Source organism: Ailuropoda melanoleuca, chromosome 10 (genome assembly GCF_002007445.2).
Source record: "Ailuropoda melanoleuca isolate Jingjing chromosome 10, ASM200744v2, whole genome shotgun sequence".
In the NCBI taxonomy this organism is placed as follows: Eukaryota; Metazoa; Chordata; class Mammalia; order Carnivora; family Ursidae; genus Ailuropoda; species Ailuropoda melanoleuca.
Window position 1 is genome coordinate 38,312,538 of NC_048227.1, and position 13,292 is coordinate 38,325,829.

Genomic DNA, 13,292 nt, shown 5'->3' on the forward strand with positions numbered 1-13,292 from the left:
CCTCGCCTGCGCCGGCCGAGCCACAACTTCTGCCGCCGGCCTCCCGCGCTGAGTGGCGGAGCAGCAGCGCGCCCGGCCCGGCCCGGATCCGGCCCGCGTCCGGCGCCCGCCCTACGCAGCCTCCGTAGCGTAGCGCCCGGCCGGGACCCCGCGGCTACGGCGCGCCTGAGGCGCACACGGCGCTGTGAATCGCGCGCGCGGACTACCGCTCCCACAGGGCCGCGCGACGCCGCCGGGCCGGAAGCTCGGGGCAGAGCCCGGCGCGCGGTGCGGATCGGGAGTTGTAGTCCTCGGGTGTCGGTCAAAGGCCGCGGCTATCGGCTCTTTCCAGGGACCCGCCGACTTCCCGGGCCGCCTCGCCCACCAGCCCCGCTGGAGATGGCCGAGCCCCGGGCGGGTGGAGCTTCGTGTCGGGTCTGGCTCGGAGCGGTGGAAGGGAGTCTTCGAGGACAGAACTGCGACTACTACTCCCAGAATGTCCTGCGCGTGAGGAAGGGGCGGGGCTTCCACGCCGCTCCTGTCTCTGCACTTCCGGCTGCGCCTCGCGGGCCGAGGTACGGGGCTCTGGCTGGTCCTCCGGCTCCTTGGACGAGCACCCAACCCTGCCCTGGCCCGCACGTGTCCACGGTCTCGCAGACTTGCGTAGCGCCCTCCCAGGGTCTCCCGAGCAACCCCCGTCCTTCCCCGCCGTCCAGCCGCCCCAGACCCTCTCTGCCTCTTGTGTGTTTCCTCGGGTCTTCGCATGGCTCCGCGGTCCACAGCTGCAGTTTCGGTGGCCGACCTGCGTGGAGACGCGGCCTTGGCACTTACAGCGTGACTGGGTCACATTACTTCTGCGGGCCTCGGCTTCCTCCTCGGTAAAAGAGGACGAAATGCCCGGAGCGCTCAGCCCGGGGCCTGGCAGGAAGACCCCTAAGCCTGGGCAGCCGGCGTTGCTCCGCAGGGGCCTCTGAACAGGACCCCTCCCCAGCCAAATTCACAGAAGAGTCTCCTAGTGCAGTCTCGCCCGTTAAGTTCCCTTTGGGCAGCAGCAGTCACGAGCGAGGCCCTTCTCTAGCCGAGGTGTTTTGGAGACCGCAGGACATGCGGGGGGCCGTTTACCAGACGCAAGTGAGGCGCAGAGGCCGTCGAGCGGGAAGAGGGGCCCCGGGCCATGCAGGAGACACAGAAGCAAGGCGGGTCAGCCAGGAGGGATTCAGGGAGAGTGGTCGTGGCCCAGTTGCGCCAGACTGGGTACAGTTTTACAAGCCAGCGCCTAGAAAGTCAGCTAACCTCAGCCGGACCTACGGGGACAGGACTCAGGAGAGCCAGCCCCAGGAAAGCCTTGCTCTCTCCAGATGCAGCCGCAGGGATGGAGCTGCTTCCCGAGTGCTCTAAGCAGCAAGCTCGTGGGCACAAAGAGCTGTGGAGTGACTCGGCTTTCCCCTAGCTTCCCCACCTGCATGAAGGTGACTGGTGGCCTTGGACCCATCTCCTGGGGGGGGGCAGTAACCACAGCTCCCCTACCCCTTCCAGTGGACACTGGCTGGGGTGGCTGTTGCACTGGTGTCCACAGCCCTGTAACCTCCCAACAAGAGAAGCAGCAGAAACTTAACTGAGCCCAGTTTTTCAGAGCCACGGCCTACCTGGAGTAAGGAGTAGGGGCATTCTTGCCCCCCCCCCCAGGGGCCAAGGCTTCTTGCTGTGGGGGGAGAAAGCCCAGTCACCACAAGTGGGCCTCAGGAGGAGTCTTCAGAAGAGGAGAGCGCTGAACCGGTTGGGAAGGGCCGGACACAAAGCCCCGTGCATTGGTGGGAGGCACTGGTTCAAGCGTCCCTGTGTGCCCATGCTGTTCTCAGCTTTCTCAGCTGTTCTCAGCTTTGGGACTCAAAGGGCCCAATCATGGAGTGGAGTGGAGATTCTAGTGGGATTTGGGCTCAGGGACCCTCAGGGGTGGGACATCCATGCCGGAGCCAAGGTGGGCCAAGTGCAGGATATCCTTGTGCTGAGATACGGGACCTGTGCTCTGGCCAGTTTTAAGGAATGACCCATCATTGCCTGCTTTGTGAACCACCCCTCACCCCCCATGCCTGGGTTAAACAGGAGAACAGATGCCCACATAAGGTAAAAAGTAAGGGCCGGTCCCTGGGCCTCCAGGTCTCTGAACTGCCAGCAGGTGGAGGGGCAGGCGCTGGGGCAGCCAGGCCAGGAGCAAACATGGGCACCCTTCCTTCAGCATGGCCAGGTTGGAGCAGCGCCCAGGCAAGGGGCCGAGTGGTGCTGGAGGACAGTTGGAGGAACCAGGGCAGCCATGCACCCACCCGCCAGTAGCTGTCTTCCTTGCTTTCTGCTCCTCCACCAAGCAGGACTGACCGACTTGGAAGGTTCAGTCAGTCCTCTACCAACATGAGCTGACCTGAGACAGGATCAGCCTGGGGGGCTTGTGGCCAGGTCACTTCAGGGTTAGGGTGGAAGGGGTGCACGGGCTGGGGGGGGGGCTTCCTGGCTGGCAGTGGGCACTGCTGTTTCCATATATGGTGGATTTCCAAGTGTTCTCTGGTCCCACCCTGTTCCAGTGGACAACTCTGTCTCCCAGTTGGGCTGAGGACCCTGGGAGGCCCAGGGCAGAGATCTCGGGATCCGCTGCTGGTGCGGCCAGACCATGGACAGCCCCCCCGCCTCCATTTAAGAGCGTAAACGAAACACTTGATGGAGCTAGGCCCCCTCCCCACTTCCAACTTCTCCTAGGCAGAGATGGGCCCTGCAGACTTCAGATGGACAGACAGGGTAGGTGGAGGGTGGGTGTCACCCAGTGTGCCCAGGCTGGGAACAAGGCTTTCCCGGACCCTCGCTGAACTTGCCACGGCAGCACTTTGGTATCCCTAGCGCTGAGCAGGCCCTCTGTGCAGACCTCCAAAGGGAGTCTGGGGTGGAAGCCTGCAACCTGGGCCACGAGTTCTGGTGGTCCCACCTGTGGGCAGTGGACACAAGTCCCACTGACGGGCTTGCTAATGACAGCGTGTCGGGCTGCCTATCCAGGGAGCTACCTGCTCTGAGCCCCGGGAGCACAGGTGGGAGCCTAGAGCTCAACACTCTCTCCAGACCCTGTAAAACTAGTGGGGAGGTGGCTCTGGGCCAGGAGCTTGGCCTTGGACATGTCCACACCCCAGGAGGCCCCCAGGTTCCCTCCTCGCTGCCATCCCACACAGCATCCAGGTCTCCCAGGCCTGACCTTGGTGAGCCTTTGGAGTCCTGGGGCTCCACACGCCAGGCCGTGTCCACACACCGCTGCCCTCAGGTCGTTGCCCCACGGGCCAGCATACCTGGGCTCAAGCCCCTTCAGTGCCCTGCTGTGTGGCTGGGGGTGGGGTCCTTGGCCTTCCCTGGGCCTCAGTTGGTCCATTTGTGTCTGACGTGTAGGTAGCTAGGTCAGTGTGAGGGAGGGGGTAAACGCACTGTTTGCTGCTCCTGTGGATGCCTAGGCTGGGGAAGCAAGTTTGGGGGCTTTGGCTACCAACGATCACTTCAAATTACCTTTGCTCACTTACCCGCAGAACCTTCTGGGTGTCCTCCCTGTGAGCTCTCCTCCCCAGCCTGGCGTAATCTTCCTCATCGTTGAGCCTGTGCTTTCAGTTCGGATAATCTGCATGACCCCCCACCCCGGGCCTTTTCTTCATCCCGGATTACACGTCCCACAGGGACATCAACGAGCCCCAGACCTGTGATGCACCCCCTCTGCCCACCCTGCACTCGGCCCACCCCAGGAGGGCCCCTCGGCTGCGCTCTGCTGGCGGTCCAGACTGGAGGTGCAATCCTGGGACCTGCGGGAGGGGTCAGCTTGACCAGAAGGTCTCCTAGAGCTCACATGGTACAAAGCCCCCCCACGATACCTCGGGGGGCCAGGCCAGGCCCATGGCACCCCACCCAGCCCTCAGACCCCATGGAGGAAGAAGCTGGCCTCGGTGTGTATAGACAGCTTTAATCTTCAGTGAGACTGTCCTGGCCTGGCCCTTCAGGATCCAGGCCACCACTGCTCTGCCCTGAAGAGTCCCCAGGGGAAGGAAACAGGGTCACTGTGCAAGTCGGTGTCTGTGTGAAATAGGCAATTCCTATTTACAGTTACGGGACCGCTGAGTGACGGACAGACACACGTCTGTCACCGGGGCAGGGCTGGGCACGGAAAGTAGAGTTCCAGTATTTATTATCATACATATATATATTTTATGTGTATACACAGATAGTTTTCTCTCTTGGAAGTATTAAAAAATTGATCAACCTTCAATCTATAAAAAATACCTACTCTACATGATAGAAAAATCTCTCCTCCAAGTTTACACTGATTTACACCCAAGGCTTTCCCCAAAATGTACAATACGAGGCAACATCTTAAATCTTAGCGTAGAAGGTGGACCACAGGGAGGATGGAGGGACGCAGGGCAACACGCACACACACGCACGCGCACGCACACACACCCTCTCACACACACCGCACACAGCAGTGGCCAGTCTGTGTGCGGGGTCTTGACCCACCCAGGAGCACCCAGAGGCTCCAGGCCAGTGCTCAGGCTCAGGGTGGAGGCAGGCCCAGCAGCCCCCACGGCGGTGTGCTGCCTGGCAGTGGGGGCAGAGAGCCAGGCAATGGCTTCCTTAAAGGAACCCCAAGCTGCCGGGAGGGCCTTGTTCCTGCTCCTGATCCGTGTATGGAGAGAACCTATACAGCCCGGCCTCCTGCAAAAACCCAGCTCGGTGAAGGACGGCCACTTCAACGACTTCCAGACACGTGGACTCTGCCTAGGAAACCGGGACTCACCCGGGACAGCTGAGATCTGCCCAGGGAGGGGGGTGCTCTGGGAGGCTGGGAGGCCACAGCGATGGGGAGGCAGTTTCTCACCAGGACGCTGCCCGTACCTGGGGTCAGAGAGGCCAGGGACACCCACCCTGTCCAGGGAGCATGCTCCACATGGGGGGACTCTCAAGTCCTGATTTCAGAGTGGAGGCTCCTGCCCCAGCCCCCACGGGGGGGGGGGTTACTGCAGCAAGGGTCTGACACTGGACTGAAGTACCCGTCTGGATGGGCGATGGTAGACACAGCCCCAGGAAAGCCGGGACCCCTGCAGCTCCTAGCCAGACCCGGACACGCACCGCCTTGCCTGCCTGTACTTCCCACACCACCACGTCTGGCGAGAGGGTCCTGGGGCTGCTGTGCCGTCCAGGTGAGGGCCTCTGAGCAGACGCATGCCATAGCACCCCGGTGGGGACGTATCCTTCCTTTCTTCCCTGATGGATAGGTCAGCAGAGAGGTCTGCCCCACGGGACGGAGCGCCCAGAAGGGCTCACTTGAGCCTGAGACGTCGTCTCCGCATCTCTGCAGACAGCGGACCCAGCCCCACCCTCTCCTGCGTGGGCCCCTGGTCCCAGGGCTCCCGTTCCTTCTCCCTCTGCAGACCCGTCATTGCGCCCCAGCCCAGATGCTGGTCTCAGCCGTGTGTGTGCCGTGGCCATCTCCTGGATGCAGGTGGGGTCCTGGGCCCAGCAGGCTGGGCCTTCCTGCCTTTATTTGACCTCCAGGATGGATGGGTTGGTCTCCATGATGGCCACAATGATCCGGTCAATGTAATCCTGCAGGCGGAAGTTTATCTCCTCCTGCTTCTGAATGGCGTCCATGAGCTGCGGGAAGAGCGGTGTCAGTGCTGGCTTGGTGCACACACTGTGGCACGTCTGGGCAGCCGGGATGGGCCTTACCTCATCTCGGGAGACGGAGCTGATCTCTGCAGCCAGGGACTCCGAGAAGGACGTGGAGAAGAGGTTCTTGGCGCCCTGGATACTCAGGTTGATGATCTGCCCGTTGAGCTCGTCATTCTGCTCCTTCAGGTTACGGTTATCCTGGGTGGGGACATGATGGCAGCATCATTCCCAGGGCCCGGAGCCCGCACGGGGACTGGCCAGAGGGGCTTCGGGCTCAGGCCATCAGGCCCCGCGCCCCCCGCACGTCCCCCGCCCCATGCCGGGCTCCTGGAAGTTTCTGCAGGGTATGGTGGCGTCTGCCCACACCTGCTTCAGCCTGCGGACCTCCTGCTCCAGCTCGCTCTCACGGGTACGGCTGTGGTACTCCTGCAGGCCCACGCTGCTGCCCCGGCCCCTCCGCTGCTCCGCCTCCAGCTTGAAAAGCTGCAGGTGCTCCAGCTGCTTGCGCAGGTCCTCGATCAGCTGCGGGCAACCACGGGCTGAGCAGGGCTCCCAGCACCCAGGGCAGCAGGTGCCAGGGCAGCCCTCAGCTTCAGAACCTCTGGGTCCGTCCGAGCTCCATTTCCAAGTAGGACGACAACGCCATGTCTCCCAGACCCCTCACGCCCAGCAGCCCTGCCCAGCATGGCCCGACACGGTTACCAGTTTGGCACTCAGGACGCAGGGTGCCACGCTCACCTCCTGGGTCGCCTCCTTGTCCCTCTGGAACTGGTGCCTCTCGTGACTCAGCCTGTCCCCCAGCTTCCTCCTGTTCTCCTGCTCGTCACTGAGCCGCAGGGACAACTCCTCGATCTCATCCAGCAATTTCTGCTTCTCCTATGGAAGGACGGTACTGGCTGCGGACAGGCCTGCCTGCTGCCCCATCCACACAGCCGTCCTGAGCGGTTTGAGCCCTCTGGACTCAGTCCGTCAGGGCTGCATCTCAGCCACCCTATCACACCTCTGGGGCCATGCTGGCCCTGACCCCACGCACGCAGGTGGGCCTGGGGTGCTCCTGGTGCAGGGTGGCTGCACAGGCCACAGGGACGGCTTCTCAGGGGAGGGAGGGCAGGGAGGACCTATGCAAGAGCAGGATATGACCCACAGCTGCTCCGCGGGAACTGCTCACGGGAGCCAGAGCCCATGTGGTCTTGGATGTCCTCAGGGTTCAGAGCTTCCCAGGGGACACTTGGCGGGGAGGGGAGGATGGGGGTGGAAAGGCCTCTCGAGTGAACACCTGCAGGACAGGGCGTGAGGGTACAGCTGAAGTCGGCCCCGAATTCAGCCACAGGTCCATCTCAGCTGAACCTCTGGACCCAAGGGTCCTGTGTCTGTGGGAAAGCTGGGGAGCCAGGCAGGGACCAACACCTTCCAGCAGAGCGACGGCCAGGCCCGAGCTGTCCCTGTCCCCACCCCATGGGGCCTGTGGGCCCAGGGCCATCAGCTTGCTCTCTGGAGCGGCACAGCTTCCTGGCCTGTGGTCACACCGTTGGCTGGCTGTGTGGCTGTCCCACGTTAGAGAACCCGTCAGTAGCGGAGGGTGGAGGAACGCCTCGAGCTAGCCTGGCTGATCTTGTGCAGATGTATCACAGGGCTGGGCCCCACGTGCTCAGTGCTCCCAGCCGACTGCTCACCTCCTCCAGGCGCTCAATGTTGGCCTTCAGACAGGGCGTGCAGGACCTCAGCTCCCCATTCTCCTCGTCCAGTTGCTGCAGCCTGAGACACAAGAACAAGGCTGGGACCTCATACCCAAGAAATGTGCCTCCTTGAGGCAAGGGAGGCCCACGGTCTCAGCCGCCCTGCCAGGAGTCACCCAGGGACCCAAAGGGGCTCCCCAAGATGCCCCAGCCCTTTTTTCACACCACCCGAGTACTCTAGGCCCCAACTTTTCCCTAAGGTAGGGTGGTTATTAAATATACTTTAGATCTGGTGATACTTGTGGGTTTACAAAAAAGTTGTAGACATAGTGCGGAGTCCCTGTGGATACCGGCCCCTCACAGCTTCCCACATGGCATCTGCTCATCGCTGGGGGGCCTTTGCCACAGCCCACACAGCCACACGGCGATATACCAGTCACCAAACCACAGACGTCATTCGATTTCCCACCAGTGCCCCTTCCCGCCCCAGGGCCCCTCCCGGGGCCACACTGCACTTGGCCACCTCGTCTCCTTCATCCCGTCCCCTCTGGTCTGTGGCAGTCCATAGGACTTCCCCGGCTTTTCATGACCTTGCTCGTTTTGAGCGGTTCTAGTGCCGTATTTGGTCCGATGCCCCTCATGTTGGGTTTGTCTGGTGTTTCTCGGGATGAGACGGGTCACAGAGGCGAGGTGCCCGAGTCCACACGACTCGCCGCGGAGGATGCCGACCTGGATCACCTGGTGAAGGTGTTTCCAGGTGTCTCCTCCCGTCTGTTCCCTGTCCCGTGGAAGCTGGGCCCTGGGCCCAGCCCGCGCCCCAGGGGAGGGAGGACTTGGCACCACCCTGGGAAGGGGGTCTCCACACATCACTGGGAATTTCTCTGTAAGGAAAGTTCGTGTCTCCTCTCCACGTCTTCACCAGTCCGCACGTTGAGTGAGGCTCTGGGTCATGGCCCAGTAGTACCATTATTAGTGTGTCACTCAAAGCGGTCCAGCTTTGGCCATTAGGAGCCCTGTCAGCTGCCCCATCACTGTGTGTAGATACGTGCTTACGTCTGAGCACTACCCCACTTTCTGACACTACGAGATGCTTCGGGCCCTGCTGGCTTCTCTCCCATGCCAGCCACAGACTCAGCCTCTTCTCCAAGGAGCCCCTTCTCCTTTCCACAGTCCTCTCCATCCTGTCGCCTTCTGCGGCCCCCGGACCGAGCAGGGTCTTCCTGTGCACCGCAGTGGGCTGGGGCCGCACCAGAGAGGCGCCTGTGCTGGGCTGACCGCAGGGCGCTGACTGCCCCCCTTCACCCCCAGGTAACTGCAGAAGGCTGACAGGTTCAGCCCCACAGAGCAGGCAGCAGGTCTGCTCAGACGCAGTGGCACGGAGTCCTGCCCTGTCCCCCAAGGGCTTCATGACACCTGGTTCCGTCACTCCCCTTCACGTTGCTGTCCTGCTCAGAGCCCCAGGGGAGAGGCTACCAACACACACAGATGAGGAACACACTGAACCACACTGTGCCGAGGCCCAGGAAAGGTCACCCGGCTGCTGGGCCTAGCTGTCCCCAGAGCAGCACTCCACTGCGTCTGCCTTCAAGAAGGGGGGGCGTCCAGACAGCTGGCACCGCTCCGCGTGCAGCCCTTCCTGCAGTGCCACTCTTGAAAATGCACAGGAGCTCTTCCTGGATAAAGTCAACTGCACCCCCAGCCTTAGGCGACAGGGAGGGCCTCGAGCTACAAAAGCTGGAGTCCTCTCATGAGCAGTTCCAGGCACATCCCCCGAGTCCTGAGAGTGGCTGTCTCAGCTAACAAAAACCCTCAGTGCCCTCGGGGAGCAGCTCTGGGGAGCTACCCTCTTCAACCCCTCCCCTGCCAGGAGATGTGTGGGCTCGCTCTCCCCGGCAACATTAAGAACCCCCGTTCGTGGGCCCAACCGCACCATGTGCTGCCCCTCCAGCCTCGACCCTGCATGGGGGCTGCCGTCACTCTCGCGCTTTTACTGCACGTTTCCTGCAGGGTGTGCACACCCATGTTCTGTTTCCCCCCACTTCTCCTGACTTCAAAGGCTCATAACTGCAGGTAAGCAGAAAGGGACTCCCGTCAAGTCTCAAAAAGGACTGGTGCTCTGATGGGGAGACCGTGGACTGAGACAGACTCAAAACGACATCGGGTAGGGTCTGTCTTCGAATTCGGATCCTGAGTAGTGTTACTGCGTTCCTCACGTGGGTTTTCCCTTCTCTAAAACCAGGTCCATTCCCAGACAGCCCACGGCCCGGGCGGGGCGGCTGTTGAGGCCCTGCGCCCCACCTGGCCTGCAGGCTCTCCACCTCGATGCTCCGCTCCCGCTCCATCTTGCACAAGAGCTCTCGGTGCCTCCGTGCCTCCTCCAGCGCCATCTCACAGGCTCTCAGCTCCTGCTCCTTCAGCTGCTCCTCGAGGGCGTTGGCTCTGTGAAGGCGAAGGGGAGGACGTGAGAGGCCTTCTGCTCTTCCCACCAGCGCCTACCTGGAGGAGGGGCAGCAGAGCCGGTGAGACCCCCACCCACAGCTCTGGTCAAGGGAGTTTCTCAAGCAGGGGACGTGCTCCGGAAACCGGCTTTGCTTCCCTCAGCTGCACCCGGGGCCTCGGAACCGTGGTCTCCGTCGCTTTAGGCAGCTCACCCCCCGTCGCAGCGTGTGGGCAGGAGCCCAAGCCCACTGGGTGCCCGCCCCCAGGAGGACCGGGTACTGACACTGCAGGCTGCACACCCAGGTCACCCATGGCAGAGGCAAGGGCACGTGTTAGCGAGAATGTGAGGGCAAAGGAAAGGTCCACATGGGGGTCCTGACCCTGGCGCCTTCCCAGACCATCACGCCCACCTGCAGTTGACAGGCACTGACCATCCCAAAGAGAAGGGCTCCAGGACCTGCCCACACAGCCCACACACCCAAGCTGTCCATGCACATAGGGCTTCTCAACCTCTTTCTGTTGCCTCACACCTAAGAGGGAACAGAGTGCCAAAGGTCACCGGACTCCACAGGAAAAGTGTCAACCCAAAGCGGCCAAAGCCGTCAGAGAAACAGGACCTCACGCAGGAGAAAGCCTGTAATTCACACCTCAGAGTGAAGATACCACTTCCAGGAAACAGGGGCAGAACGTCTGAAGGAGATTTAGAAAGTGATTCTTAGAAACTAAAAACACAAGAAGAAAAAATTCTAAATTCAGTAAGAGAACTGAAGAAAACCAAGGGTATTACATTTTTAAAAAGAGAAAATGGGGTTCCTGGGGAGCTCAGTCAGTTCAGCGTCTGACTCCCAAGCTAAGCTCAGGTCATGAGATCGAGCCCTGTGTCAGGCTCCGCACGGGGTGTAAGGAAAGCAGAGAAAATGAGAAGAAAGTTCCAGAAGGTCTAACACATTTGACGAACAGAAGTTCTGACAGATAAGAGAACAAACTGTCCAGAGAAATAATTCTAAAACCTTCCTGAACCTGAGAAGCATCTTTGAGATTTAAAGGTTGGAACCCATGTGCCAGCACAGGAAACGAGGGCCTCCCAGCATCCAGGGTGAGAGCCCAGACCCCACAGAGGGCGCCAGCACCCACCTGCCAGTTTCCCGCTATGGTTCCAGACCCAGCCACATCGTCAGTGGACGGATACACTCCAGACACATGTGGCCTCGCAGAACATACCCCTCTGCCCCCCACCCCCACAACCACTTGGGGATGCCCTCTGCAGACAATGAATGAGCAAGAAGGAAGAAAACATGGGATCCAGAAAGCAAGAAGCCAAGCACAAGGGGTGCCTGGGGCACCCAGCTGCTTAAGCGTCTGACTCTTGGTTTCGGCTCAGGTCATGATCTCAGGGTCCTGGGATCGAGCCCTGCATCGGGCTCCACGCTTGGTGAGGAGTTGGAAGATCCTCTCTCTGCCCCACCCCTGCTCATGAACACTCGTGCTCTTCCTCTCTGTCTCTCTCTAAAATAAATAAATAAATCTTAAAAACACAAAAAGGGCAAGTGAGAGAACCTGTGTGGGATTGCTGGGACGCTGGTACAGGGCAGCAGCCATACAGCAGGCTGGTGACAAGGGGAACACTGGGAAGCCTCAGGAAGCAGCAGACGCTTGTTGTTTTCAGGAGAACTCAGGACACAGCCCAAGAAACACCCACAGGCCTGGACGTGGCAGGCCCTGGGTCACAGAGTGTGGACTTTCCACTCCAAATGTGGATAACTGATAATACGCGGATAACTGGTAATACGCGGATAACTGGTAAGTGCAGTCAGATCAGACAGAGCCTCACCAGGCAGGTGGAGAAATGAGTGTGGTGGCCCACCCAGGGAGATGTGGCACACCCTTGGCACAGCGCTAGAACCAAGCCCCTCCACGAGCACGCCGACCCCATCCCCAGCTCTGCAGCAGGACCACGCAGGCAGGCCCTGCTGGGAGAGCCTGGACAGTGTGCAAATGCCCAGCCCGGGCTCCTGACTGCACAGAAAACCTGTTTCTACTGTGCAAGTGACGTACGGCTGACGTCTGCAGTAATGACTCATTCTAATTCTCAGCCTCCAAAGAGCAGACTGCCCACCCAACCCTGGAGGAAGGTCAGGGAAGTCAGTGCCATCCAGGATGAAAGCATCACAGCAGGAGCCACGTGAGTGCATGGGGCCTGTGTCCAGCCCTGCTGAGAGCACCTGGAGTCCACCTGCTAGGGTCAGGGGCAAGCACAGGGAGGCTGCGAGGGGAGGGGCCCTTGCCTGAGGTCACAGAGTGTATGGCAGAGCCTCCTTCATGCCCTTGGGGCCTCCCCACCATCCATCTGTGTCCCCGTGACACCCAGCCACATGCAGACACAGCCCAGAGAACTGAGGCTCCCGAGCCAAGCTCCTGCAAAGCACGAAAACCCGATTTCCTTAAACTGGGCGTGAGACCACATGGTAGCACCGTTCCAAAACACAGACAAAACAGTGGTGGGGGAGATCACGCCACTCCCTCAGTGATGCCCTGTCCTCCTCAGTGTGGGGCCCAACTGGGCCAGACTGTGCGTCCTGTCGGTCAGCAGTGCACAGTCTGTTTTCACCTCTGCTGCTAAGGGCCTGAAAGAAGCCGCGTGCTTCCAGGGCGGGTCTCTCTCCCAAGTGCAGGGGGCTCTGCAGGCCCTGCCCTCCACAGTCCCCACCTGCTGTCTCTGACAGTCACCTGTGCCTCAGCGTCCTCCCCTGTGAGCTGGGGCTGTGGTGGCATCCGCCTCACAGGACACAGTAAAAGGGAAAGGGAATGATGCAGGTGCCCCAAACACAGCAATCGTCACAGAGCAGTAAGTCTGTCTCCGGGCACATCAGGGTCAGGATGGGTTCTCAGAGTCAGCGACACGAGTTGGAGCCCTGATCACAGAGTCCCAGTGCCCCTCTCCACACGCGGCCTCCGCCGTCACGAGGCCAGCCTCCACCAGGTGCTCGGTGCGGGTGGCGTGGGTGCTGGCCTCACTGCTCCTGAGAGGTGAGGTGGTGCCTCCCCTTGCTCCTTCCTCTGGGGCCTGACAAGTGTCGGGGAGGGTGCTAAGCTGGAACTGCCCCCTGACCTGACTCCCAGCAGCTCCAGATGTGAGCCACACCTTAGCGGCAGCCAAGACCCTGCTCTGTAAGGTGCAGAGAACTGCAAGGGGCGGGGTCTCACGCTGACAGGCAACCACGACCATGGAGGGCCTCCTGCCTCACCTGTGCACAAGCTGGAGGTTCTCCTGCCTTAGCCGGCTGTGCTGCTCCCCGTTGGCAGCAGTGTCCTTCTCCAGCTCCGACACCCTCTTCTCCAGGAAGACAACCTTGGGAGTGACCAGTGGCTTCAGAATCAGGAGGTCAGACAGCCTGCATTCCCAGCCCACTGTTTAGGAGGCAGTGTCCTTGGCTGGAGCTGGGTCCTTCTCATTCATGGAGAAGGTGAGCACGGGGGGTGACGGGAGGAGGTGAGCACGGGGGGTGACAGGAA

General features: G+C 60.9%; 1 protein-coding gene across 1 annotated transcript in view; it reads right to left on the reverse strand.

Annotated features, from left to right (window-relative positions):
* Nucleotides 1-4,163: 4,163 nt before the first annotated feature.
* Nucleotides 4,164-13,292, reverse strand: part of RAB11FIP3 (RAB11 family interacting protein 3) — a gene marked incomplete at its 5' end in the record, with an annotated part of 83,819 nt that continues 74,690 nt past the window's right edge. The window contains 7 exons of the mRNA XM_034669600.1: nucleotides 4,164-5,646; nucleotides 5,722-5,862; nucleotides 6,031-6,186; nucleotides 6,403-6,540; nucleotides 7,338-7,419; nucleotides 9,639-9,779; nucleotides 13,025-13,191. Of these exons, the coding sequence (XP_034525491.1) occupies nucleotides 5,533-5,646; nucleotides 5,722-5,862; nucleotides 6,031-6,186; nucleotides 6,403-6,540; nucleotides 7,338-7,419; nucleotides 9,639-9,779; nucleotides 13,025-13,191 (939 nt within the window). The remainder of the gene's footprint in view (nucleotides 5,647-5,721; nucleotides 5,863-6,030; nucleotides 6,187-6,402; nucleotides 6,541-7,337; nucleotides 7,420-9,638; nucleotides 9,780-13,024; nucleotides 13,192-13,292) is intronic.